We start from the raw sequence: 26526 nt of genomic DNA, 5'->3' as shown, positions 1-26526 counted from the left end.
TCGCAATCACAATGTCTCGAGAATCAGTCTTGCGCGAGATGCGCAGCGTGGAGGATGTGTAGGGTGTCGGGTGCGCTTGGCGATACCGCTGCTCAGAGTCTTGCGGTCAGTCTCGCGCGAGACTGCAGTGTGTTGGATGTGTGTGTACAGACGCATGAATCTGATAAAAGCATAGATATTTTGTTCGAAAGATTCTTGTATATAATTCTATTTTTTTGGTTTTCTGTTAAAGATTTAAGTAATGAATATTTATGCATTGCATAATTAATTCACATATTTTTATGCATGCATTGCAATCAATACATAAAGAAGTATATATTAATTAATTATGCAATGCATAAAAATTCAGTATTTAAATCTAAAACAAGTGCGAACAAAAAAAATAGAATTTTCTGTAAGACTGTTTTGATAATCGAGATAATCACAACGTCGAGACTAATTACGATTTTATGGACGAGAAGATTTATTAATATTTTTTTATAGAAATTAGCTACTTTTAACTCGGTTATTATTTTTGACAGTTATCAGCTGATTTCTGTCAAAAAGTATTAATCGAGGATAAAGTATTATCAACATTACTACTTTAATTTTTATAACGTATTATTACTCTGAAATTTAATTAGCAAATGAATGCTTTAGTAATATTTTTTGACAGAAATCAGCTGATTTAAGCGCCAATTTGTTAATTATGTTTTTAAATAATATATTTTAAAAATTAAAATAATAATTTGTTTAAAATAATATGTTATGGTATTTTAAACTCGATTAATATTTTTTGACAGTTATCAGTTGATTCTGTCAAAAAAATATTATTATTTTAATAATTATTTTTTAAAATATGAAATCAAAGAATGGCGCGCGCGTAGCGTGTTGTTCTAGTATTGTTAAATTTTGCAAAAAACATATAATACATATTACAGTTTGACGATGAATCCATAGGTGGAAGAAGGTATAGTCAACTGTCTGCATCATAAAGTCATCAAAATCATTGTTCTTATATTGTAAAGTTTTCCTTCAATCTCCACTTTTATTTTTAATAATACATGAACAAACTAAAAATATTATTGCGCGCTTTCATTCGTCTTCTTATTCTAAGCATGCGGTAAATATGAATAATGAAACAGTAGCATTGAAGGAGACCATCACTTTTTTCTTACAAGTATACAGCTGATTGAACGGACAAGATCACAATACATTATTATACGGACATTTGATTCGTATAAACCTAATTTAACTTATCATAATTACATTTATGAGAAGCTTAATATTATATATAAATTCTATAAATTATATAAATTAATTGTACATATACATATATGTATATATATGTAAAAATCTTAATATATCTTCTCAATAAATTTCCTCCAAATAATGAAATGCATGCAAATATATGTATCAAAACACATGTACATTGAATAGAAAATGCAATTATATTCATAAAAATTGACTTGAATAAGTGCACCTGATATAGCAGTGCGTACTGATAATTGTATAAAAGTCAATAGACAAAAAACACAGAGGGAGATTTATAGAGCGAATTTTTAAAAAACTTTGCGAATTTTTAAATTTTATTAATATCTTATTATCTATCGTCTAATTAAAATTGCAATCAATTAAATTATTTCTTGATCTTGTGATTATCTCATCTTTCCTCAATCAATAAATATATCAAAGAATGAAAAAGAGAGAGAAAGAAAGAAAGAAAAAAAGAAGAAGAGAAAGGAAGAGAGAATTCTATGAAAAGTCCTACGGTCTCGTTTTATTTCGACTTATAATGATGCACGATTGATATTCTCAATCGTTTGTTCTCATATCAACTTCAACAATTATTTATTTATTTTATTTAGATATAGTGCGATCAAGTGAACCATAAATTGTGTACGAGAGAGGCTTCTAAGAGCTAACACCAAATTTTTCTTTATCTTTGGTATTTATAAATTGAATGTCTTGTGTGTATATTCGGAATCTTCTCTTTTTAAATTCTTCTTTCCGATATATATTAATCTCTTATTCATCACTTGCTTGTTTCTAATAAAATCACATCTGCAGAGTTATAATATAATTAATAATCCCAATGAAGAAATTCCTCAAATATTTCCTGGATTAATATCAGTTCTAGCGAAATAAAGAAATTCGAGATTATATATATATAGTAATATCTCGTTTCAGCAAACTTCTGGCTCTGGCAATTTGAATTGCTTTACAAATCATGGCTTTATTCTTAAGTTCGAACCTAATATGGCGTACAAAAATGATATCCTGGAACACTTTAATTTGAACTTTAGAGAGAATTAATTGCAACTCTCTCAGATAGATTTTCATAGTTGATCTTCCTTTTATTGCTCGCTTCTTAGCAATCGCCTGAGGCACGTAATTAAACAGTGCATTTTTAAAAACTCTCATATCACTATTTAAGATTATCTCCCTCTCGCGCTTAAATATTGTCAAAAGTCTCGTTTAATTTTTTTTATTTCAAATAACTTTTATTTTGTAAATAATTAAATATTAAATTCTTTTTCTCTCTCTCTCTCTCTCTCTCTCTCTCTCTCTCTCTCTCTCTCTCTCTCTTTCTATTCCTTTCCTTTTTACTCATACATGTGTGTGTGTGTGTGTGTGTGTGTGTGTGTGTGTGTGTGTGTGTGTGTGTGTGTGTGTGTGTGTGTGTGTGTGAGGTTCTATCGCACTTCTAATACGAATGTTCTGAAGATAAATTATTACGCAGAGAAAGAGCGCAATAGATAATCAACTATGAAAATTGGCCTGACAGCTGCAACTAATGCTTAGCTCTGTTTTAATTTATATTTGTTTTTTTTTTAATCGACAACAGGTATCGTGTCGCACTATAGTATCACACAAACAGCGAGGACATCGACGATAATCAGTTCTAAAAAAAAAAGAAACATTTCAAAAGTCACTTAAATTTATCAACGTGTCAACAACATATCTCAAGGTCAAAATTATTGAGAATGATTTCGACATTCAAAATATTTATCAAATGTTTTAACACAATTTAATTTAATTTATACATATATGTATATACAATTATGATAAAACCATTTATATATACATGTATATATGGTTTGATCATAATTGTATATTTACTATTTATAAGGATTTATTAAACATAAAATACTATTATAAATCAAAAACATGCAAAAATTAATATGCATCAGCATGGTGAGTTAAAACTCTGCAAAATAGTGTTTTAACTCACGTCTTAAGTCTTAAGGCTCCTGGTACCTTGTCGACCATGTCGGAATCGTGACGTCAGAGGCGAGAAAACACACGCTAAAATTTTTTAGATGCCATTTCTAAATAAAAACATTATTGCATAAAATAACACTTAAGATCTCTTTAATACACTTCTAAAAAACGCCGAAAACTATCCTTTTCCCTTTATAATCAATCAACAGCTGTAAAATGTAATATTACGAGGCCCAGTCCGTCTGGTCTTTGCACATGCGCAGTCATTCCGCATGTCAAAGTCTGATATCTCGATCATTTTACAGTTGTTGATTGACTGTCAAGGGAAAAGAATAGTTTTCGGCGTTTTTGTAGAAGTGTATTAAAGAGATCTTAAGTGTTATTTTATGCAAATATGTTTTTATTTAGAAATGGCATCTAAAAAAAAAATAGCGTGTGTTTTCTCTGACGTGACGATTCCAATATGGCCGCGGTGAGCACCCAGGAGCCTTAATGATGAGTATAGTATAATTAGAAAAAGTTGTTACTTTTTAAAGTAATCCTTTTTAAAGATTTTCAAGATATTCCAACGTTTGACATCGTTTATGACTTACTTGCATCTCCTGTGACACCGCTTTGCGACTCGATGTTTCATATACTATACAAATATTATCACGATATATCATGACAATGCATATACTATGACAAATAACACTTCAACATTATTAATCATTCTTTTTTTTTTTCATTGTTCCATAGAGTAAGCTATGTTCCACGTTATCAGTATTATGTACTTCTTCCTAATCGATTATTGCGAATTACGTCATCTGTTCAGAAAGAGAGTTACGCTTTCTACAGTTTTTCAGTTTTATTTTCTTTTTTCTGTTCTCTCCAAAAATTAAAATACAAATCCATCTAGTTTTGACACGAGAAGTGCAAGAAGATGCATTTTAAACAAATAGATAATTAAATATAGATTCGTTGAAAAATCATTCGGTAAATATTGAAAAATAATGGCGCAATTATTACTTTGTAAGAATAATGCTTGATATTAATGATTAAAAACGCTTAATACTCAAAAGACTTGTGTTCATTTATTTTATGCATTATTTTATGCAAGAAATATATCGTGTTAAATAAACAGTATATATTTCTTGTACTAAGTGCAACATCAATTATTTCTACATACATATAAAAGAATAAACGATACATAATAAACAAATCGTGTAAAATTGAATCAGTTATTACGGAAAGGACATGAGTTATCACTATTGAAATCGAATTAGCAATGTCATGTGATTTCTTAGTTTTCAATGGCTATTGTGTAAGAACTATTAATTACAAGATAATAGCTCTTTTTCATAAACAATTATTATCTAAGAAACATGATTTTATGACTCATTGAAGATAAGATAAGAGAAGAGAAAATTATCGAACAATCTTACAGAAAAATTTTGTGATAATAAAGTTAATAATTGTTTATTTATTCTGCTATATGTATATGTATGATTTTTGAAAAGAGAAATTTTTAAAAATATTAAAAAAAAAATATTCAGCTAACTCATATCATTTTTGTAACAATTAATTCAGTTTTTGTCAATAAGTATACTATATTAAAATTATAATGATATCATCTTGATATCCGGTAATTGTGTTATATCCTTCTCTATTTTTTTTTAGAAATTTTGTAGTAATATCAATTCTTGATATAGAGTTGCCATATTCTACGATCTTGCGAATATGTAACCACAGCTACTTATCCATTATTAATAATCATCAGTCGTGATCAATTGTTATAAATATGTATTATATATATATATAATGAACCAAGTCTAAATGATTAATTGCAAAGATTATTTAATAAGACAGAATGCGTAATATTTGATAGTTTATAACATTGTATAAAATGTTATGAAAAATGTCATGAAAAATTAAGATCAAAATTTTAAAGTTAATATCCGCAAAACTTTATTCGCAATGTTTATATTTTACAACATTCTGTAAAAAGTTTATAAAAAATTGGAAGAAAACAAATATAGTGAGAAATAATACTCGCATCAAAATTTTGGAATTGCCTTAAAATTAGGGTAAATATAAAACTAGTGGCGAGAAATTAAATTTAACAAAATTAATAATTTAAATTTAAATTAAAAATCTACTAGCTGTTATTAAAAATCTGTTATAATCATATACGAATAATTGAATTATCTATTCTTAGCTTCTCTATCTCTAAGTTTTCAACGTCTATTGTAAATGCCAATTCTTAATGTCATTTTGCTTTATGTATAATTTCTTTTATATTTAATATTTGGAGCTGTTGTGGATGGACACATCATCGGTGGAGATCAGTCAGAATATAATGATACTATGATCTAAGTGGCAGTGTATTACGCAAGCGTAGTATGTTGAACGAGAAACAGGCAGTTACACTTTACACAGTAGAGTCTTTTTAAATTTAACCCCTTTAATTTTGGTACTTCTTATGCACGAACAATAGTGTTGCGTCCCCTTTATATCGTGTAATGGGCAAATCACATGATAGGTATGCTCAGACGAGCAGTAGAGAGGATTTCTATTATTATTATTTTTTTTTTTTTCAAGAATATTCCGCTCCTATGTATCCCTCAGAGGGCCGAAATTAACGAGAGACTATACTATATTTAGTAGTCTTATACGTAATGTATGTGCATACGAGTATATACTGTACGAATACGATAACGACGTACAGTAATATAAGGCCCAAAAGCGCGTTCAAGAAGTCACACTTAACTAACGTTACGTAAAATAAAATAGAAGAGCTTACCATTTTGATGGGACCAGCCTGGCATACATTAAAAATGCAGAGCGAATACATATGATATCGTGAAAGTAATATTTCGTATTTTGTTAATTGATTCGTTTAGAATGTTAAATATACTTAAAAGAATCATCAAACTTAAAAAATTATGTATAAACACAATTGCATATTGATTTTGACAAATAATGACACGACTTAGCGATATTTGATTGATATTACAACCGCGACACTATTTTTTAATTTGGGAATTTTTTCAGACACCACTCATGCAATGAACGATAATTGCAAGCGCTTTGGGATATATCGAAGGTACATCTCAAACCAGTATTAATTTTTATATACGTTAGTGCACACACACACACACACACAAACGCTTTCACACATGCACTCGTCTTCTATCATACATTCCGATTTCATTGATGTGCGATCAATTTCTTTTTTGCTCACTCAGAGATATTGGGACGCCGAGCGACATTTAATGTCGCTTTCGCGAATGCGTACAGTTGGTTCTATGTGAAAAAAAGTATAGATAGCGATAACAATGAGAAGGTAGCGAGGACGGACCGATCAGACTGGACCGAGACCGAACCGGAACTGAACCAGCTAGAGCCAGAACCCACGCGTGCGTTTTCATGGCGGCTGGATGGCTGCTCGGAGGCCATTAAATCTTCCCGCGAAAGCTCCGGACACGGTAAGTCCTCCGGCTTTAAGTCGAACAAATGCTTTATGCAGCATTTGCTGCTGACCTGTAAAAAAATCAGTCATTGATAAAAAAAAAAAAAAAAAAAAAAAAAAATGAGCAAACTCAAAAACTTAACACGATCATCAGTGTGAAGGAATAATTTCATGTAATCAGTGTTGTTCTTAGATGATTTTAAAATTAGCTAGATAAAGATGAGATGAGAATATGTAAATTCATCTTAGATAAAGATGAAATGAAAATATGTAAATTCATCTTAGATAAGATGAAGATGATTTTGTTTTAAGTATATTTAGATAAAAGATAAAATTATATGGCGATTCGTCTAGATAACGATTCTTCCAGATAATATCAATGTTATTTTTAAAACCGCTTATATAAAGACAGTTATATAAAAATAATGTAAATTATAAAAGGAATATAAAATATACCTTTATTTATACTTTTATTTGTATTTTATGTGCTATGACTTTAAACCATTTATCTGAACATTCGTTTAGATAATTTAATAAAGTTTTTTTTTCATCTAAGATGCAGATATATGTAGATAATACATATTTTTATTATCTATATAAAGATAAAATGACGCCAAAATTTCATCTAGATGATTATCTATATAATTTTATTTAGATAACAGCAAACATATCATAATTATTCATATAATAATTGTGAAAAATTAATATTTAAAATATAGTAAAATAAATGAAATAATATGTAAATAATATATTGTAAAATAATACAGTAAAATAAGATGATATTATCTTGTAAAATAATATTGTAAAATAAGTAAAATACCGACAAAGACCGACTTGTAAGCAAAAAATTTTCCCCATATTTACGGTGAGATTACGATGAAATTTTCTTATTGATACTGAAATATCACGTCGATAAATGTTTATTTAATTAATACCGCTTATATTTAAATAACAAAATAAAAAAAACTCTACTTATATTGTCAAATAAAACTGAAAGCTGGAAAAAAGTACGGAAATTATATATATAAAAAAAACCAATTACGATCCCTAAATAAAGTGGTCGGACTTAAAATGAAAAACTAAATAAAACGCTAAAAAAATATGAAGAGTTTCTCACAACAGAGTTATACATATTGTATAAAAGAAGTATAAAAGAAGCGAAAAAAAGGATATATCTTAACGAGTGATGAAATCAAAAGGAAAACGTTGCAAACCTGCTTAAATAAGAATTTCGAGATGAAAAATCTTGGAATAGCAAGGCAATTTCTAGATTTTGAAACAACAAGATAGATTAAAAAGAGAAATAAAATTATCGCAAATGGAATACATAAAAAATACTTTTGAAATGGAGGACTGTAAACTCGTCAGAATTTAGCAGATTTAAAAGTCGATTTCAATGAACAAGATATATGCAAAAATCTAGATGGAAGGGAATACGAGAAATTTAAGCATTATCTTGAAGCGGTAAATTTATTATTTAATATTGCGCAAATAATTAAGTCTGATATTGGTATTTTCTAAGGTTTAAGTATAGATAGATTTTTATTTAAGATATATATTATATATAAATATATATGCAACAAATTTGTTAATTTCTTAACAATTTTTGAACAATTATATTAATATAATAGAAATATTATTAGGAATCGACTCGTATCATTAAATAAAAAGCACTCATTATTAATTACATTAACGTTTAGGAAGTCGATTGATTAAAAAATTTATTAAATGAAATAATAAAACAACACGTGAATAAAACACTTATTATAAATTCTGATAATAATGGAGGGTGGGGGGGGGAGGAGCAATTAATTTGTCTACAAATCATTAAGCCAAAGATCCAAATACATAGATATCTAATATCATTTTTTTTTAAATGCAAGAACGAAGAAACGTTAATGTAAAGCACATATAAAATGATGGCGGATATCTCAACTGAAACACTTTTGAAGCCGAAGCATATAAAATTAATAAACTTATTAAAGGTATGTAGAAAAGAAATAAAAAAATACATTCAAGTAGACGTGTTGGAGAGTATAGAAATTAAAATGCATTTTTTAATTTGTCCTCTAATTTGAAAAAAAAAAAAAATGTTATACCATCATATTTCAATTAGTTATAGAACTACAAAACATCAAAGTTTTATTAATATAATAAAACTAATAAATATTAGATTTAATATCTAGTTACAATTTAAAAGCGGTAATAAATATTATATTTAATATCTAGTTATAATTCAAAAAAACAAAACATATCCTAATTGTAAATTAACAATTATTATTTGAAAAATAACAATCTAGTGTATGAGTTACAATGAGTGCTCAAAATATGCTTTTAGAGCTCGAATGCAAGCTTGATATTTAATTGAAATAGAGCTTATCATATAACATTTTTTACTTAAAATGTAAAAGTTCTAAAAATGGAATACAGTCAATAAATTGGTGTATCTTACCTTGTCGTTCGAATTTGAAGAGAAATTTTCATCGTCGACCCTGTCATCGGCCTTGTTGTACTGCTCGTTACCATCATTTCTTGAATAATCAGCGGAATATTCCTCTGTAATAAAGACTAGCTAGATCTATGCAAATTGAAATACAATCTTATAAGCCCAGTATTTTCAAACTCAAAAGTAGTTTTAAATAATAATAAAAAAAGAGGAATGGCTTTAAATTGGAGAAACTCATATAAAACTACATAATTATAAACTTTGCACTGAAATCACTGGGAAATGTAAAAAAGGACCTCGCTTTGTGTGATTAGTTGCACAAACTCATGTGGAAACAATTATACGTACAACTATAACTCTTGTTCATCAGTTTTTTTTCTAAAAAATATTTAAACAGTGCATATTTATTTGTTAATGATTTTTTAGTAAACAATGAGCGATTAAAATTCATTTTTAAATTTTTTTCAGTGATTAGGTATAGAAAAATAAATTTTGTGCTTACATTTAGCATGTATTAGATAGGGAATATTCTTGTCTACACAGACACACATACACATTAAATTTTATAATTCACATTTTCGATGAATTTGCAAAATTGCGATGAATTGCGCTAAAAGATATTAATGTGCTCGAAGCAAAACTTACTGGCAAATTTCCCCAAATGGCCCTCGTTGTTGTTCTTTTGCGTTGCGTTATTGTTCTCGATAAAGCAAGTCAGCTCCTCCAGGGCATCTCTTAGATTCGTGTTCTTCGTTTCATTTCGCAGGCCCCAGATCCAGGCAAGTTTGCAGTCACAGATCAGCTCGTTGTCTGCAAGCAGATACAACGATCCTTATAGCGGCTTCTAAACCTCTTTAAGCAACGTGTCAAAACTATTGATTTCCAACTACACGAAAAAGTGCCAACTATTCGGTTAGGTCATCATCAATGTTGTTCTTAGATGATTTTAAAATTAGCTAGATAAAGATGAGATAAAAAAATTTGTAAATTCATCTTAGATAAGATGAAGATGATTTTGTTTTAAATATATCTAGATAAAAGATCTAGATAAAATTATATGGCCATTCATCTAGATAACGTGGTTTAATTAGCTAGATAAAGATGAGATAAAAAAATATGTAAATTCATCTTAGATAAGATGTAGATGATTTTGTTTTAAATATATCTAGATAAAAGATTTAGACAAAATTATATGGCCATTCATCTAGATAACGTGGTTTAATTAGCTAGGTAAAGATGAGATAAAAAAATATGTAAATTCATCTTAGATAAGATGAAGATGATTTTGTTTTAAATATATCTAGATAAAAGATTTAGACAAAATTATATGGCCATTCATCTAGATAACGTGGTTTAATTAGTTAGGTAAAGATGAGATAAAAAAATATGTAAATTCATCTTAGATAAGATGAAGATGATTTTGTTTTAAATATATCTAGATAAAAGATAAAATTATATGGCGATTCATCTAGATAACTTCCAGATAATATTATTTTTAAGACCGCTTATGTAAACAGTTAACATTTAAAAAAATGTAAACTATAAAAGGGGGATATAAAAATATATTCATATACTTTTTATTTATAAATTTTTATCGCTTACTGCTTAAGTTCTACTACTTAAGTATTCTTATGTGATATGACTCTAAACCAAATTATCTGAACATTTGTCTAGATAATTTAGTAAAGATAACTATTTTTTTTTCATCTTATTGTTAGATGCAGATATAGATAATATATATTTTTATTATCTATATAAAGATAAGATGATGCCAAAATTTCATCTAGATGATCATCTATATAATTTTATTTAGATAAGAGCAAACACTGGTCACTATTGCGTGCACTTTTATTGGTTTTACCAACAATAAGAACAAACGATTCAAATACTCACCGCTAAGATAAAAGTGACTGTTGGTGCCGTAAAGATTGGTTACGATAGGCTTGATATTATCAAAAGTCATGGTCTTCAATCCGTTATCCCTCAGATCTAGAAAGTGAACACCTGATGCACCAGCCAGGAAATCCTGCGGCAGCTTCACCAGCAGATTCTCGCTGAGCCGCAACTTCTGAAGATTGTGCATACCATCGAATGCTCTTTCGGATATATACGTAATTACGTTTTGATCAAGTTCAAGCTCGATTAATTCTGGCATCTCGGCAAAGTTGCGCTTTCCAATCATGGCAATTTGATTGTTACGCAGATCGAGACGTTGCAGATTGCGCAGACCGTAGAAAGTTTCGTGCGTGATACTGGTGATTTGATTGTTACTTAGCTCAAGTTCTTGCAGTAAGTTCAAATGCTTAAATGCCCTGTCGCGTATGGTGCTGATATTGTTGCGGCTCAGAGACAGCTTGCGCAGGCTCGGCAAATTCACAAACGTGTCTCTGTGAACAATCATTCAAAAGTCTTGTGTGTGCGTGATTATATATATTTAATTTTTATTATATACAGTATACAATATACATAAAAAATATAGTTTACTATTTTATACTATCGACAGTATTTTTTTTAGAACAATATTTTCATATTTATATATAAAACAAAAATATAAAATCTTCCATTCGACATCGTGATTTAATTAATATTTTAATTTATTGAATATAAACGCAAGAAAAGATAACTTTGAGAACTTGAAGTGCATTATTATATTATTATTATTATTAAAAAGGACCAACTTTTTTTTATTTTTATTAATTTTATTAATTTATTTTTTTTTAACAATTTTTTATTCAATTTATATTATTTAATATTTAGATAATTATTTTAAAATATTGTAATTATTGTAACGGGAAAATAATAATTCTACGGCAACTGTTTGAAATATAATTAAATCTAGTTGATATGATAAGATTTTATGAAATATGATATATTTATTGTACTTGATACTATAATAGTATTATAATATCAAGTAACTATATAATAGTATTATAATTAGTAATATTATTATAATATTATAATTTATGAGAGCTTTTTTTATCAATTAAATTCAAGTAAAAAATGTGTAAAATATATTATATTATTGTATTGTATACATATATTATACTGTGTCAAACACAATGTAGTTCTCATGTCCTGAAAAATTCTCATAAGAATTTTTCATATCAATTTCAATATCGTATTATTTAATTTATAAATAAGAAAAAATAATGCGATAAAAGATAATATAATATAAAAATAATTATAATACAAATGAATAATACAAATGACCAATAAAAAAGCAATAAATACGAATAATGAATAAAAATTTGTCTGAATAACAAAATAAAATTAATCCAAATAAAAATAAAATGAATAAAAATTAATCCAAAAATTATCTATATTTTTAAGATGAATTAAATATTTCGCGATTTTTTTGGAGCCAGCCTCAATGACTTAAATTTTGACATATCTTAAGTAAGGTCTTATTCTCTTTCCAAAAAGATTTAGCTATCGCTTGTCGTTTATTAAAGAGTAAACAAAAGAAAATTCACGAAAGCAAGATTCAAACGTAAACTGTGATAATGAGAAATTCATTATTGGTCTTATATGTGTGTGGGTAGTCATTACTACTCATATTATACACATAAAGTGGATACATAAATTTTACAAAGTGTTCAGAAATCTAAAAAAAATTGAAAATAAAAAATGGATATATAAGGAAGAAAAAAAGCTTCACATAAATTTGCACAACATTCTACGCAAAATTAGATCTATTTTATCGCCCGATGCTTTTGATGTGCAAACGAGATGTATCATTTTACATAGCTTTGTAACTTTCTACGCAAAGCAAAGTCTATCCCACGTCGTTTGATAGTTTCAGCGAACAAGATCTATAATTATAAAGTTCTACATAAATTTGTAACTTTTAATGCAAAGTGAAATTAATATATGGACTAAAGTAAATCTTTAATATAGAAAAAAATTACAAATATACATACATATAGTTATATGTATATATATTGAACTCGTATAATGTGAGATGGAACCTCATTTCCAAAGTTGCAAATTATGTAAAATCATATAATTATAAAACTCTGTTTTATATCGAAAACATCGAGCGATGTGAAGTGGACCTTGTTTATAGTTTGGAAAGTTATAGACCTATATAGAATCTATATATTATGTGATAGACTTTTGCATTAAAAGCACCGGCCGATAATGAGATAGATCTCGTTTTGCGCAGAAATTAAATAATGCGTAAAATTAAGTAATTATGGACTTTACACCGAAATTATCAATATAAAGCGAGGAATCTTGCGTTACAAATTCATGTGAAGCCATTTTACCTACACAATCGTTTCTCTCTCATCTTTTGAGATTTTTGGACAATTAAAAAGTCTTTAGCTAAATGTGTGTGTTTATGCGTGCGTGTATATTTAATAAAAATAACATTAATCGTAAAATATATTCAATATTATATGTTCAATATTATATGTTCAATATTATAGGGTACCTCATTTTAAATAATGCATTATTTAAAAAAAAATCAAGTGTTTCATCGAAAATGTTTCACACAATTGTAGGATTTCGAGGGGAACGTTTTGTCTTATTCCAGATGGAAGCATTTTTGAGATTTGTAGATCATCATTACTTTTTTAAACTTTTTTAAATCATCATAATTTTATTACATATAAATCGATTCCTCGTAATATTTGGCGTCGAATGAATTAGTCGAGTATACTTTATTCTGACATATCTTGACAAAAAATATGAAATAATTCGTGATGTACACATTTTTAAATAATTTTACCTTAATAATTTTCTGCGTTTAATAATGAGATAAATCAATTGGTGTAAAAAAAACATACTCTTGTAATTTAAAAAAAATTGCAATTTGCAATGTGTAATTGCATATTCTCTTTAAAAGTAATAATGTTTTTCTTACATCAATTGATTTATCATTTATCTCATTATTCTATGCAGAAAATTACCAAGGGAAGATTATCAAAAAATGAGTATATCGCGAGATATTTTATATTTTTTGTCAAAATGTGCCAGAATAAAGTATATATAAAATATATAAACCATTTATTTTTCGATTATTTTACTATAATAATTTTTTACGCTAAATATTATGAGGAATCAATTTATATAAAAAAATTATGGTAGTTCCGTTAAAAAAAGTAATAATGACTTCTAAATCTCAAAAATGCCTCCACGTGAAATAAGACCATGCTTATGACAAGACATTCCCTTCAAAATCCTACAACTTTTGTATGAAACATTTTTCGAGAAAAGCCTTAGTTTTCGAAAAATGGTAATGCATTATTTAAAATGAGATATTCTACGTATATAATTTTCACTGTTAATCTATTCGCATTTTTCATTTATTTGGTTTTTTTATTTGGGTTTTCATTAATTTTTTAATAAACAAAAAACAATGACTGAAATTCAAAGTTATGACCTAGAGTTAAAATCAAGATTGTTAGAAATGACTTTATTATTGTGTCGAAATATTTCATTAATAATTATTCGCTTTTATTAATTGTCAATTATCCATACCTGTTAATCTCAGAGATGCGATTTTCATCGAGACTGATGTCGGTGAGATTCCGCATGTTCTCGAAAGCATTTCTATGTAGGGTGACGATCATGTTGCGATTGAGGTTGAGCTTAACGATACCGAGATTACTGAAAGTGTACTCGGCGATCTCGTAAAAATTCGCATACTGGAATTTAACGGTGTGCAAGTTTTTAAATTGGTGCAGCAGCTGATTGGGCACGTAATCGAGGGTGTCGAGCTGGCGCACCGTGATCGACAGTTTTTCCAGATGGATCTGCGATGTAAAGGTATCCCACAGGGGATCGTCACGCTCGAGTTTGCTCATCACCCAGCAATCGGCAGTGGTAGCATTGTGCTGATCCTTATTGTCGCAGTAGCAAAACATCGGCGTCTGCTGAACCTGAATGTCACAGATATTCACCTCCTTCGTCTCTTTGGCAACCATCTTTTTTTTGCCGCGTAGCCTCGACACCCCCATACTTGACGATACAAGCAAGATTGTCAACAGCCATAGCTGAAGAATTGGAGAAATATAGAGGAATTGGCGCATTCTGATTCTGAAACAAAAAAAAATTGTCTATGAATATTGCGCTACAATTGTAATCTATTAAGAAATGTAATTTATTTTAATTATTAATTATATATAAATATAATATATAATATTATAGGTATAATATAATATATTATAATATTATATAATATAATATATTATAATATTATATATATATATATACATATATTATTTATTTATTTATTATATTATATTACATTTAATATATTATATTATATATTATATTTATATATATATATATACACAGTTGAAAAATTTGTGTTAAATTTAACAAATATCACCTGTCCCAAACGGTCCACAGAAATTTTTGTGTTAATTTAACATAATACGGATATGTTAAATGGTGACACGAATATTGTGTTAATATTTTAACATAAAATAAATGCAAACTTCAAATAAACTTAAAATAAATTATGTGTAAAATTAACATAGTTTTAATGTAAAAATTAACTAAAAAAATTGTTAATTTTACATTTTATCACCCCCATTTATATTATAAAGTAAAATTAACATTTTTTTCTGTAAATTTTAACAGATAAATCTTGTCACTAATAATACGGAACATATTTATTGTGTAAAATTAAAAATAGATATACATTGTGTTATTTTTACACTTTTTTTTAGTTGTTTTAATAATTTAACATTTGAGTCCAATTAACATAACAGCAATATGTTAAATTAACACATGAATGTGTTAAATATTTAACACAAAAATTTTAACGGAAACCGTTTTTAACAAAAAAACACAAATTTTCCAACTGTGTATATATATAATTAATATAAATATAAATATAAATATATATATAATATATTGGATGATTGCAAAAGTTCGTGCCCGATTTGCATAGATGGTGGTAATAACTTCAAATCGGGCACGAACTTTTGCAATCATCCAATATTTATTAATTTATTAAGAAATTTATATGTAATTTATATTAGTTAATTACATTTATTAATTACATTCAATAATAAATTAAAAATTATTTTAGGAAATTCAAGTAATATATTATTGTCTGATTTTATAAAATAGCTTGATATATAAAATGTCATTGTATACTTTTCTTTATTTTTAGAAGGTATTTATGTTCTCTCCAAGCATAATAATATTTTTCATCGTTATTAATCTTTCAAACGGATTCAAGTGCGAACAATAAACGGCCGATTGTTTTCAAAGCAGCGAAACGACTCGCTGATTTCCGCATTATATTTAAAATCGACGCAACGCGATACCACACGAATCTCCGATTTTATATCACAGAAAATTTGCTCGACAGCTCCAATATGAGAATATCGATACGTAATGGCATATTGTTTCTCCATCACGAAAATACTCTTCAGAGCGAAATATTTTTTCCCTTATCCATATGTAAAAGAGAACGTGGGCACACACTGTCGCATCAATGGATGACAGAGCTTTGATAAAAATTTTATCAATCGAATATTGTTTTCTCCAATAAGTTACAATAATCCTATAATATATATCCAATAATATATTTACGAAAGAAAATCAATTTTTAAAATCCCCCAAAAATGCTTTAAAAATTGATATAAATAATTTAATAATCTTTTCAATTTTAAAGCATAGAATTTTATTTATTTATCTAGCAAGAATTTTATATTCTGCATTCTGTTCTATATTATATATATTATTTATTAACAACTTTTCCGTAATTTAACTTTTTCGTAGTTTTAATATATTACTGAAGAAGTAATTTATATATTGATATACGAAATGTTTTAAAACTATATAAATTTTCAAAACTTAACTGGTTAATAAAATTCGCAAAAATAAACAAGTTTTAATAAACATCGATCTACAAATTAATTATTTGCGATTTAATTTTTTCATTTGTATGTGCCAGTAGTTTTTTTATATAATTATTAATTATACATATTAATATTGTACATTATATATTACTGACATATTCAGTTATTTTTAATTAACAAAACAATAAATTTGTAATCATCTGAAAAGTCGGAGTGAATTTTTTTACTAAAAAATGAAAACAGAAATAAATAGGGTACCTAGGTCATCTCTAAATAGTTAATTTTCTAAAAATTCTCGAAATATACAATCACATATTTTATCTAATCATATATGAAAAAATTAAATATCTCTCGAATAAATATTTCAAATTAAATATCTCGAAAAATTAATTAATTTGCGAATATTTATTAAGATTTATAATTTCACAACGACGGTAGATATCGCATAGCAAACGCCTTTGTCGCGTAATAATATTTGTTCGCCAACTTTCAGAGAGCTTGGACGATTTTACCGTATATGCAGCGTATTTGCGAATTTCGCGCGAACTTTCCTTTACCGTAACTCTTGTTTATTTAATTATTGTCAGGATAGCAAGCGAAAGCTTCGACAAAAAGCCACGGATCCACAAGTTTCAAATCAATTTGAGTTTTGTTTAATTTTCCTGATGTACCTCTTTCTCTCTCTCTCTCTCTCTCCCTTTGCTTCTCTTTTTTCTTTCTTTCTCATTAGTTATCAAGGGATCCATAACATATTTAGTTGTGAGTTAATCTACTGCAGGGCAAAACATCCATTTACATAACGAAGCGTTGATTTTGTTTAAATCATTTCATATTGAAATTTGTTTAATTCACAAAGACACAGATTTATTTGTGATATTTAATTTAATTGAGTATAATATTTAATTCTATATATCAATTTCAATTTATATTATTTCACTCTCCAGTCGATATCGATATCTCGAGATCCACTCGCCACTCTACTCGCGTATAAAAATAAAACACACTTATTTTAAAAAGGAACAATAGCTATAATAATTTAATAAGAAGTCAAAACAAAGAACAAGCGGAATAAACGGAGTCGTCGCACTTATCGTAGTCAAAGACTTAAAAATATCTGCTCTTGTTCTGTGTTTTTTATTTACGAGCGCAATTAAAAGATGAAAATGAAAGAAAAATAAATGAACTTTGAGATATCGAGATCAGTCTCGATTGGAGAGCGCAAAAATATAAATCCATATCTACAATGCAGGATATTAATTTTTTTTTTAATTTTTTTTAAATTTTTTTTTAAAAATTTTTTTAAAATTATTTAATTAGAAATTTTTTTCTATATTAATTGATTGATTGATTTAAAGCTAAATATAATGATTTAAAACTAAGTATTATAAACATCCCTGTGATAAATAAACTTCCCATCCCCTTTCTGTATATGTCTATATTTTAATTTACATATTTATTTAGAATAATTTTATTTTTTTTCCTAATTATAGAAGCGAGTTTATACAACAATATATATAATATAGCAGAATTCGTGGTATTTCGCGGTCAAAGTAAATCACGAAACTGGTAAATATCGGGTGAATGTAACCGTTACATAATCCCGCCCCGGATGTAACATATGCAGATAACGCGCGGAAGTTTTCAAACAGAGTGCACTCTTGAGGTCTCATAATACACACGATAGCCACCGTTTTGTTTCGTACTTCTTTCCAATTGCGATGAGAGCGAAACTCATCTTAAAAGAGGGTACCATATTGCGTATAGAGACAGGTGTGAGTTCAGAGTTTGCGCAGCGTGTTGTTTCGAGAGATGTTTGCATTTAATTTCAAGATTTAATTTCAACGCTACACGTAGAATTTTCCTACTATTTGGTAAGTTAATGCTCCTACACGATAATAGTTTACTTATTTTACACACAGTTATGAAGATAAACAAAGAAATAAAGAGGGAGGAAAGAGAGAGTTATTTCCAATTTATTATTTTTTATTTATTTTTTTTTATACTTTTCTTTTTTTTTCTCTCTTTCCCCCTTTCTAGCTTCTTTTCCTCTCCCTCCCCCTTCTCTCATTTTTTCCCCCTTTCCCTTCTCTCTTTTTCTCTTTTTCATATTGTTTGATAACACTAGTTTACAAAAAATATTTTTTTTTTATTATTTGGAACTAGACAAGATATTTCTTATAGATTTTTGGATGCTGAAAACAAATGTCACAAGCCGATTTTCACCAGCATGTCAGATTTCCGAAATAATTGAGGTTTAATTATGCAAAAAATAATTTTTTTTCGATATTAAATTTTTTTTTTTAAAAAGATCATTATTTTGAAATTCTGATCAGAAGTCATGAATGTGTTGTTAATCCCTTATAAAATGCATTTCTTTTATTTCGATATCTTTTTTATTTATTTTTTTATATTCTTTACCTCTTTCCCTTTCTTTCCCCCTTTCTAGCTTCTTTTCCTCTCCTTCCCCCTTCTCTCATTTTCTTTCTCTTTCCCTTCTCTCTTTTTCTCTTTTTCATAGGGGATGAACAATACATTCACGATATCTGTTCAGACTTTTCAGGTAACGTTAACCTTTTTTACAAAAAAGAATCTCAAATATCGCAAAAAAGCCATTTTTTTTATACGTTAAACCTCAATTATTTTGGAAATTTGATGTGCTAGTGAAATTTGATTTGCGGCATCGTTGTCAGCCAACCCAAAAATCTACAAGAAACACTTTGTCTAGTTGATAAAATAATTTTTGGCTGCGTAAACCAGTGTAATTCTGGTCTAAAGTATATCGGACCACAAGTAATAATAACGCACGAAAGTGGCACTTGCAGCTATGCGAAAGACGCAACGTCACACGTCAAAGGGTAGAAGCGCATATGAATATGTACGATATCGGTACGTTTAATATAACTTTGCAGCTGGACAAAGTTTCGACGCACAATGAGATTGCCATACGTCCGTCCTGTGTGAAAATTATCCGCGACACCGCGGTCCATTCTGCACGCTCCGTTGCTATATGCTAATTGCGCCTTGATGGAATTCGATCCGCATTCGAGCGGAGAAAGAGAGATGGAAAGAGATAAAGGGGATGAGAAAGAAGGAAGGAAGAGGGGGGGGGGGAATCGCACGTGCAACATGGGTTTATTCCCAAAGTTAGGCGAGTCGAGACGCCACGAATTTAATCTTTCGCTCTCAACCCTTTTTCAATTCCTTTGTGCTGTAATGCTTTCCTCCAACAAGCTAAATTATAAATCTCGTCTCCTTCTTTATTCCTTATCAGATGTCTTCCTGGAATAAGATCCATTATGAAATGCTGCGTTTAAAGACAGACAGCGAATAATTTATCCGTTTTTAATTTTGTAATTAAATACTTTTGTAATTAAAGAAGTAATGAATAAAAAGGAGAGGAAGATAGGAAGAAAATATATAATACCAAACGCATTGGTTGGCATATTTTCATAGTGATGAGATACAGAAATTATATTATGTCGTAAATTTGGATGAATAAATGGAGTTTCAATTAAGCGGAAATTTTATTAATTTACCACTTTGAAAAGCTGTTTCAAAGCTACTAAAGACTGTTTTAAGCTCGCGATAGCGGGCTACAACAGTAATACGCTAAATACGATGCAAATTAAAATTGCTTAATAAGTTTAATTAAAAGCGTTCACAAGTACAGATACCAACTGTATTATTTGTCAATGAAATTCGCAGAGAAAGATTCGCGAGAAGGATGGCTTTTCCCCCCTCTCCCTCCTCCCTCTCCTTTTCCTCCCTCCCCCTCTCCTTTTCCTCCCTCCCCCTCTCCTTTTCCTCCCTCCCCCCTCTCCTTTTCCTCCCTCCTCCCTTCCAATCAACGTTGAAGCATAATGTAATTGGAAAATTCTTGTGGAGTAGTGATGCATTATGAAAATTGTCCCGTATTTTTGGTACGATATTATTACGCTGTATATAATCATATTTCGACTACGCAATTAATCGATCGAAAGATATAGGGGAAAGTATGCTCGAACCTTTTAAAGTAAATATTAAAATTGCAATAAAATTATCAAAGAAATGACAAAATTTCTTTATTCATTTGAAACTATGGTTCTTTGTCAACGATAAACATTAATACAAATTTATCATTGTTTTATATCGTAAATTAAAAATTAAGAAAATAGTATTTGGTACGATTTACAATACCGGTTTGCTAATTCGTATCTCTAACAATAAAATTAAAAAATTATAACAAAACTGAAGTTTCATTTTCTACAAAAATTCTCAGTCTGCAACAAAAGAATGTCATATTTATAATCATAAATTCTCTTCAAAAATTTGCCAAAAATACTTTTTGTATTACACAAAAATATATAAGTATTATTTCAATATAATTATAAAATTTGATAACATCTTCTTCACTTAACATCCTAAAATATTTTCTCCCTGTTTAAGAAATACAGTAGAGGTACGATTTAATGAACAGTACGATTTAGCATACTTTCCCTTATATTTTAATAATTTGCCCTTATATTTTAATGGTTTACAATTTTTTTTTTAAAATAAAGATATCCATTATAAAATTTTAATGTAAAATTGAAGAACATCTTATACATATATTTATCTTCCGCCTTTCTCTTCCAATATCTCTCTTCCGATGCAATATCGAGAACTCACTTATGACGACGGAGGAGACCCAGAGCGATCGAAATAGTACTTTTATGCTAATGAACGGCGCGATTTGGCCTTTATTACAGGCTACACGTCCGTATTATGTAAAAAAAAGGACTGCAATATGTTTTCGAAATGCTAGGATGCAAATAAAACAAGGAGAAGAAAGGTAATGATAAAGGAAGGGGAGGGGGAGAGGGTAGTCTCCTCACGTGACTACGATTTAAGGAGAAAACCACTGTATAACTACAATGGGAGCTTCTTGGGGAGATTATGCCTAGACATGATCTCGCATGGATCGTAGGCTGGAAAGGGGAAGGGTCTACCTAGCGTATGCAAATCTCCCTGGCAAACTGCTTGGCATTTGCATAAGCTTACAGATAACGACGCGTTAGAAGTAGAAGCTTTCCCTTCGGATTCGTTTCTACGGCTTTTCCGGCTGAGGAGAAGAGCGCGAAATCGATCTTCCGAATATGTCGGTCGATTTCGTAATTGCCGAAAATAATTTTACGAGAGAAATTGTTTCGCATAGGGTATCCCATTTTGAATAACGCGTTGCTATTTTTTCGAAGATAACAAAAAGTGGTAAAAAAAACATGTAATTATTTTTTAAAACAAAATGTGCAGTTGCACATTGCAATTTTTTTTAATTACAAAAGTATATAGATATGGTTCTTTTTACACTCAATTAATTTATCTCGTTATTCTGGGCAGAAAATTATTAAGGTAAGATTATCGAAAAATGTGTTAGAATGAAATATAAAATATCTCGTAAACAATTCATTTTTCGATTATTTCACTTTAACAATTTTTTACGCTAAATATTACGAGGAATCGATTTATGTAAGAAAATTATGGTTTCGTTTAAAAAAAATAACGATGATCTCGAAATCTCAAAAATTTCTCCACCTGGAATAAGACTATACTTACGACAAGACGTTCTCTTCGAAATCTTACACCTTTTGTATGAAACATTTTTCGAAGAAAACCTTAATTTTCAAGAAATCTCAGTGCGAAAGTTAAAATGGGATACCCTGTACATGAAAACTTGCAACTTCTTAATACTTAAAAAAAAAAAAAAAATTGATCAAAAATTCTGATACTGATGCAAAAATTCACCTCACACCTCATCGACTTCCTTTCAAGTTTTTTACAGTATGTCGTAAAAGAAAGTGGAGAAGGGTAGCGTCTGAGAAAAAAATCGAGAGCGCCCTTATCGATAATGGTATATGTCGAGAGCGTCCGTATATGTATAGAGGTTCGTTTATCGAGAAAGGGCGTACGGAAGACATCTAGATGTATAGTTTGGTGTACCTTGCATATGACGAGTTTTTTCCCCGATCGAGAAGGCGAATATGTGCAAGAACTCGATCAGCTATGGCGTCGGAGTTCAAACACCAAAGTGATTGAGAGTGATTTTTTTTAGAAAAATATTATATGCATATAAAGAAAAATAAAAACTTGATATTAGTGAAAAATCTCTTGTCTAATTTGTATCATTAATATTAATTAAAAATTTAACATTGAAATTTTACATGACTAGCGATTTTTCGAGAGAATAATTTTACGTCTTATATAGAAAAAAATAAAAATTAGTCAATCGATGAAAAAAATCCTGTTCCTTATAATGTCTATTACTAATATTAATTAATATATAAATGTATATAATTTTAAAAACTGATAAATTGGTGAAAGAGTTTTCCAGAGGAGTTTTATTAACAGCACCTCATTAGCAGAGAGAAAACTTTCCTCCTTTTCCCTTTAATTCATCAAGTCGTCAACGATTTAATTAGATCTCACGCGTTAACGTCCTTCCAAGAAAGTAACGCCATTCATAAATTGATTTTTTTATTACTCGTATTTCAATGTGCTAGGAAAGAAGCCATGTTTGTTCGATGGTCGCAAATTCGAAAAAATTCGAGAGTTCTTCCACATCAATGTGGAAAAGTGGCAGGGTGAATTTGAAATTTGTTCTCGTTTGTGGACGATAATTAATTCAACTTCATTTAAACTTTGTTATATAAAATGCTCCTCTTTTCGCTGATGTAATAATTAAAAATTACAGATCTAACAGATTGTACACCCATATCTAAATAAATATTCATTTTTTATTATATGTAATATATGTTATTCATATATTAGAAAATTTTGAGTATATATAGTAAAAAATATAAAAATATAAAATTAATATAAAAAAAAATATATAATAATATTGAAAATAAATAATAAAAGAAATAAAATCTTTTTTTTAGAAACCTTTTAAGATTCAGACATTGAATTGGAAAAATTTTGCAATATTTATTGAAAAATAATAGGTTTCTAAAGATTCAATTAAATTAAATTAGATAATCATTAGAATGAGTAATTTTTAAGTTAAAGAAAAAGCAATTAAAAGATATCCATATATAATACTGACAATGAGTAAATTTTTTCCTCATCTTCATCGGATAAATTTCACACATCGTAGAATATTGATGTTATTGCCTTATTGCACTTAAAACACAGCTCGCTTCGATGCTATGTTGGTGAGAAATGTGTGCATGTGCGTGCGTGCGTGTGTGTGTGTGTGTGTGTGTGTGTGTGTGTGTGTGTGTGTGTGTGTGTGTGTGTGTGTGTGTGTGTGTGCGTGCGTGCGCGCGCGCGCGCGCCTTATTCTCTCTTCGGTCATATATCAAGTATATCAGTCGAAGTGCCGGTCGAAAGAGAGCCAGGAAGGTCGAATTCTTATTGCCATAAAATAGCGATAGAACGATGATGTAGTAACCAGATCAGGTCAGGAATTTTCAGTGCGACGATTGCCAGAAATGTTGAGAAATTGGATCCTGATGTGGAAATATCGTATAACAATATTAACGAGGACGAAATGTATTATTATACCTTGCCACAAGAAACGTTTCTATCGACTGCCTTATATGTTTAAAACACTTGAGAAAAATTATAATTAATTTATTAATTATAATTATAATAAACTCATTAAAAAAGTTAGAGAAAGTAGATAAATATTAAATTTTTAAGAATAATATATGAAAAACTTCTATAATAATGTATATTAAAAATAGTAATTATATAAAATATTATTTAATAGTCAATTATCATATTAATGCAAAGAAACTAATATAACAGAATTACCTCTTTTATTTTAGATCTTATGATTTAATAAAAATAGAAAGAGAAGAAGAAAAAAAGGAATACAGAAAAGAAGAAAGAATTCAATTTTTTAAATCTTTTTTTAAGTATGCAAAATTGTTTAACTAAAATTTAAATTTGCAGTATTAAAAAATATATGTGTATACACAGAAATAAAAAAAATTTTGAAATTCTTAAAAATTTTCTATTGTTGTTATAAGATTGATTCGTTTTTATATTTAATTTGATATTTATTAAAATATTTATTAAAAAAAGAAACTAAAAAATGTAGCGCAAAACACCCAAACAAAGAGAGAGAGAGAGAGAGAGAAAAAAAGTACTTTTAATTCCAAATATAATACCTTTTCATATCTAACAGTAATTGATAGATTATTTAATATTATGTAATTGTAATATATATTTATTATTTGAAGTCTGCAGAAATTCAGTAATATAAGATTATTTTTGCATAATCTAAAAATATTAATCATAAATTTTAAAAGTTTAATAAAATTTAAAATTCTAATAAAAAATACATTGGAAAATCTCAGAGTATGAGGAAGAAGAGAGGAGAGAGATTTGTAATATACATACACATTCCTCTAATAAAATAATTTTTGTATATGTAAATTTAAGGGAAGATGATAAAGATATGCATACATATGTACATATACATAACTGGATTTGCTAGAATGTTTTATTAAGATTGTTCCATTTCACCGGATAATCTAATCTAACATAAGTCTATTACATCAAATCTACTAAAGCATCAAAATACGACTCCGGACAATTGTGTATTCTGCAAACCGAATCTTTTTCCAATTCCTCAATATCTATACACATGCTTATATCTTTGTTGAAAATTCGGCTTGCTTTTGAAGTAGTCCGAACTATACTAAATTCCCTAAGGAACCTACATAGGCTACGTTTCACAACGCCGAAAGAAAGGTGCATAAATCGATCTCTCTGCCTAAGCGAATAAAACTTGAATTTTTCAAAGTCTATCTCAAAAATATTCAACCGTATCCCTGTAATCTTTTTTTTTTTTTTTTGTTAGGAAATAAAAGGCTGATGAAATAAATGAGAACAATATTAAAAAACTGCTCTAATATAACGATATTAATAATAATAATAAATAAAAAATTATTTAATATGCATCATAATTATATAATATTATAAATCAATTTAATTACTTATTATCTATATAATTTTTCATGTAATAACGACCAATCTTTTATCTTCATCTTTTATCCTTTATCTTCATATGCATATTAATTATTACATATAATTAACCATATTAATATATTATTAATAGATAAATATTGTTGGAATATATACATACACAGTTGAAAAATTTGTGTTAAATTTAACAAATATCACCTGTCCCAAACGGTCCACAGAAATTTTTGTGTTAATTTAACATAATACGGATATGTTAAATGGTGACACGAATATTGTGTTAATATTTTAACATAAAATAAATGCAAACTTCAAATAAACTTAAAATAAATTTTGTGTAAAATTAACATAGTTTTAATGTAAAAATTAACTAAAAAAATTGTTAATTTTACATTTTATCACCCCCACTTATATTATAAAGTAAAATTAACATTTTTTTTCTGTAAATTTTAACAGATAAATCTTGTCACTAATAATACGGAACATATTTATTGTGTAAAATTAAAAAGAGATATACATTGTGTTATTTTTACACTTTTTTTTAGTTGTTTTAATAATTTAACATTTGAGTCCAATTAACATAACAGCAATATGTTAAATTAACACATGAATGGGTTAAATATTTAACACAAAAATTTTAACGGGGACCGTTTTTA

At 28.3% G+C, this 26526-nt stretch overlaps 1 protein-coding gene and 1 long non-coding RNA gene across 6 annotated transcripts in view; one reads left to right on the top strand and one right to left on the bottom strand.

Moving 5' to 3' along the window:
* Positions 1–991: 991 nt before the first annotated feature.
* Positions 992–26526, bottom strand: part of Con (leucine rich repeat protein connectin) — a 165994-nt gene continuing 140459 nt past the window's right edge. For 2 of the 3 annotated variants that reach the window (XM_083038957.1, XM_083038971.1), the window contains 5 exons: positions 14586–15143; positions 10995–11488; positions 9747–9911; positions 9108–9211; positions 992–6726 (listed from right to left, as the gene is read on the bottom strand). In XM_083038957.1, coding sequence (XP_082895083.1) covers positions 6490–6726; positions 9108–9211; positions 9747–9911; positions 10995–11488; positions 14586–15136 — 1551 coding nt within the window. In that variant the 5' untranslated portion in view covers positions 15137–15143 and the 3' untranslated portion in view covers positions 992–6489. The remainder of the gene's footprint in view (positions 6727–9107; positions 9212–9746; positions 9912–10994; positions 11489–14585; positions 15144–26526) is intronic. The other variant, XR_014425415.1, reaches the window with a different exon arrangement.
* LOC145936627 (uncharacterized) overlaps positions 6558–26526 on the top strand; it is a 137088-nt gene continuing 117119 nt past the window's right edge. For 2 of the 3 annotated variants that reach the window (XR_014425416.1, XR_014425418.1), the window contains exon 1: positions 6559–6671. This is a non-coding gene — a long non-coding RNA (uncharacterized LOC145936627). Of the gene's footprint in view, positions 6672–26526 lie in introns of all 3 variants that reach the window. The other variant, XR_014425417.1, reaches the window with a different exon arrangement.

Source organism: Prenolepis imparis, unplaced genomic scaffold, assembly GCF_030444845.1.
Source record: "Prenolepis imparis isolate NDT839.2.m4 unplaced genomic scaffold, iyPreImpa1.0 SCAF_1, whole genome shotgun sequence".
In the NCBI taxonomy this organism is placed as follows: Eukaryota; Metazoa; Arthropoda; class Insecta; order Hymenoptera; family Formicidae; genus Prenolepis; species Prenolepis imparis.
The sequence above is the reverse complement of the archived record's forward strand: the minus strand, read 5'-3'. Positions and strand labels throughout refer to the sequence as shown.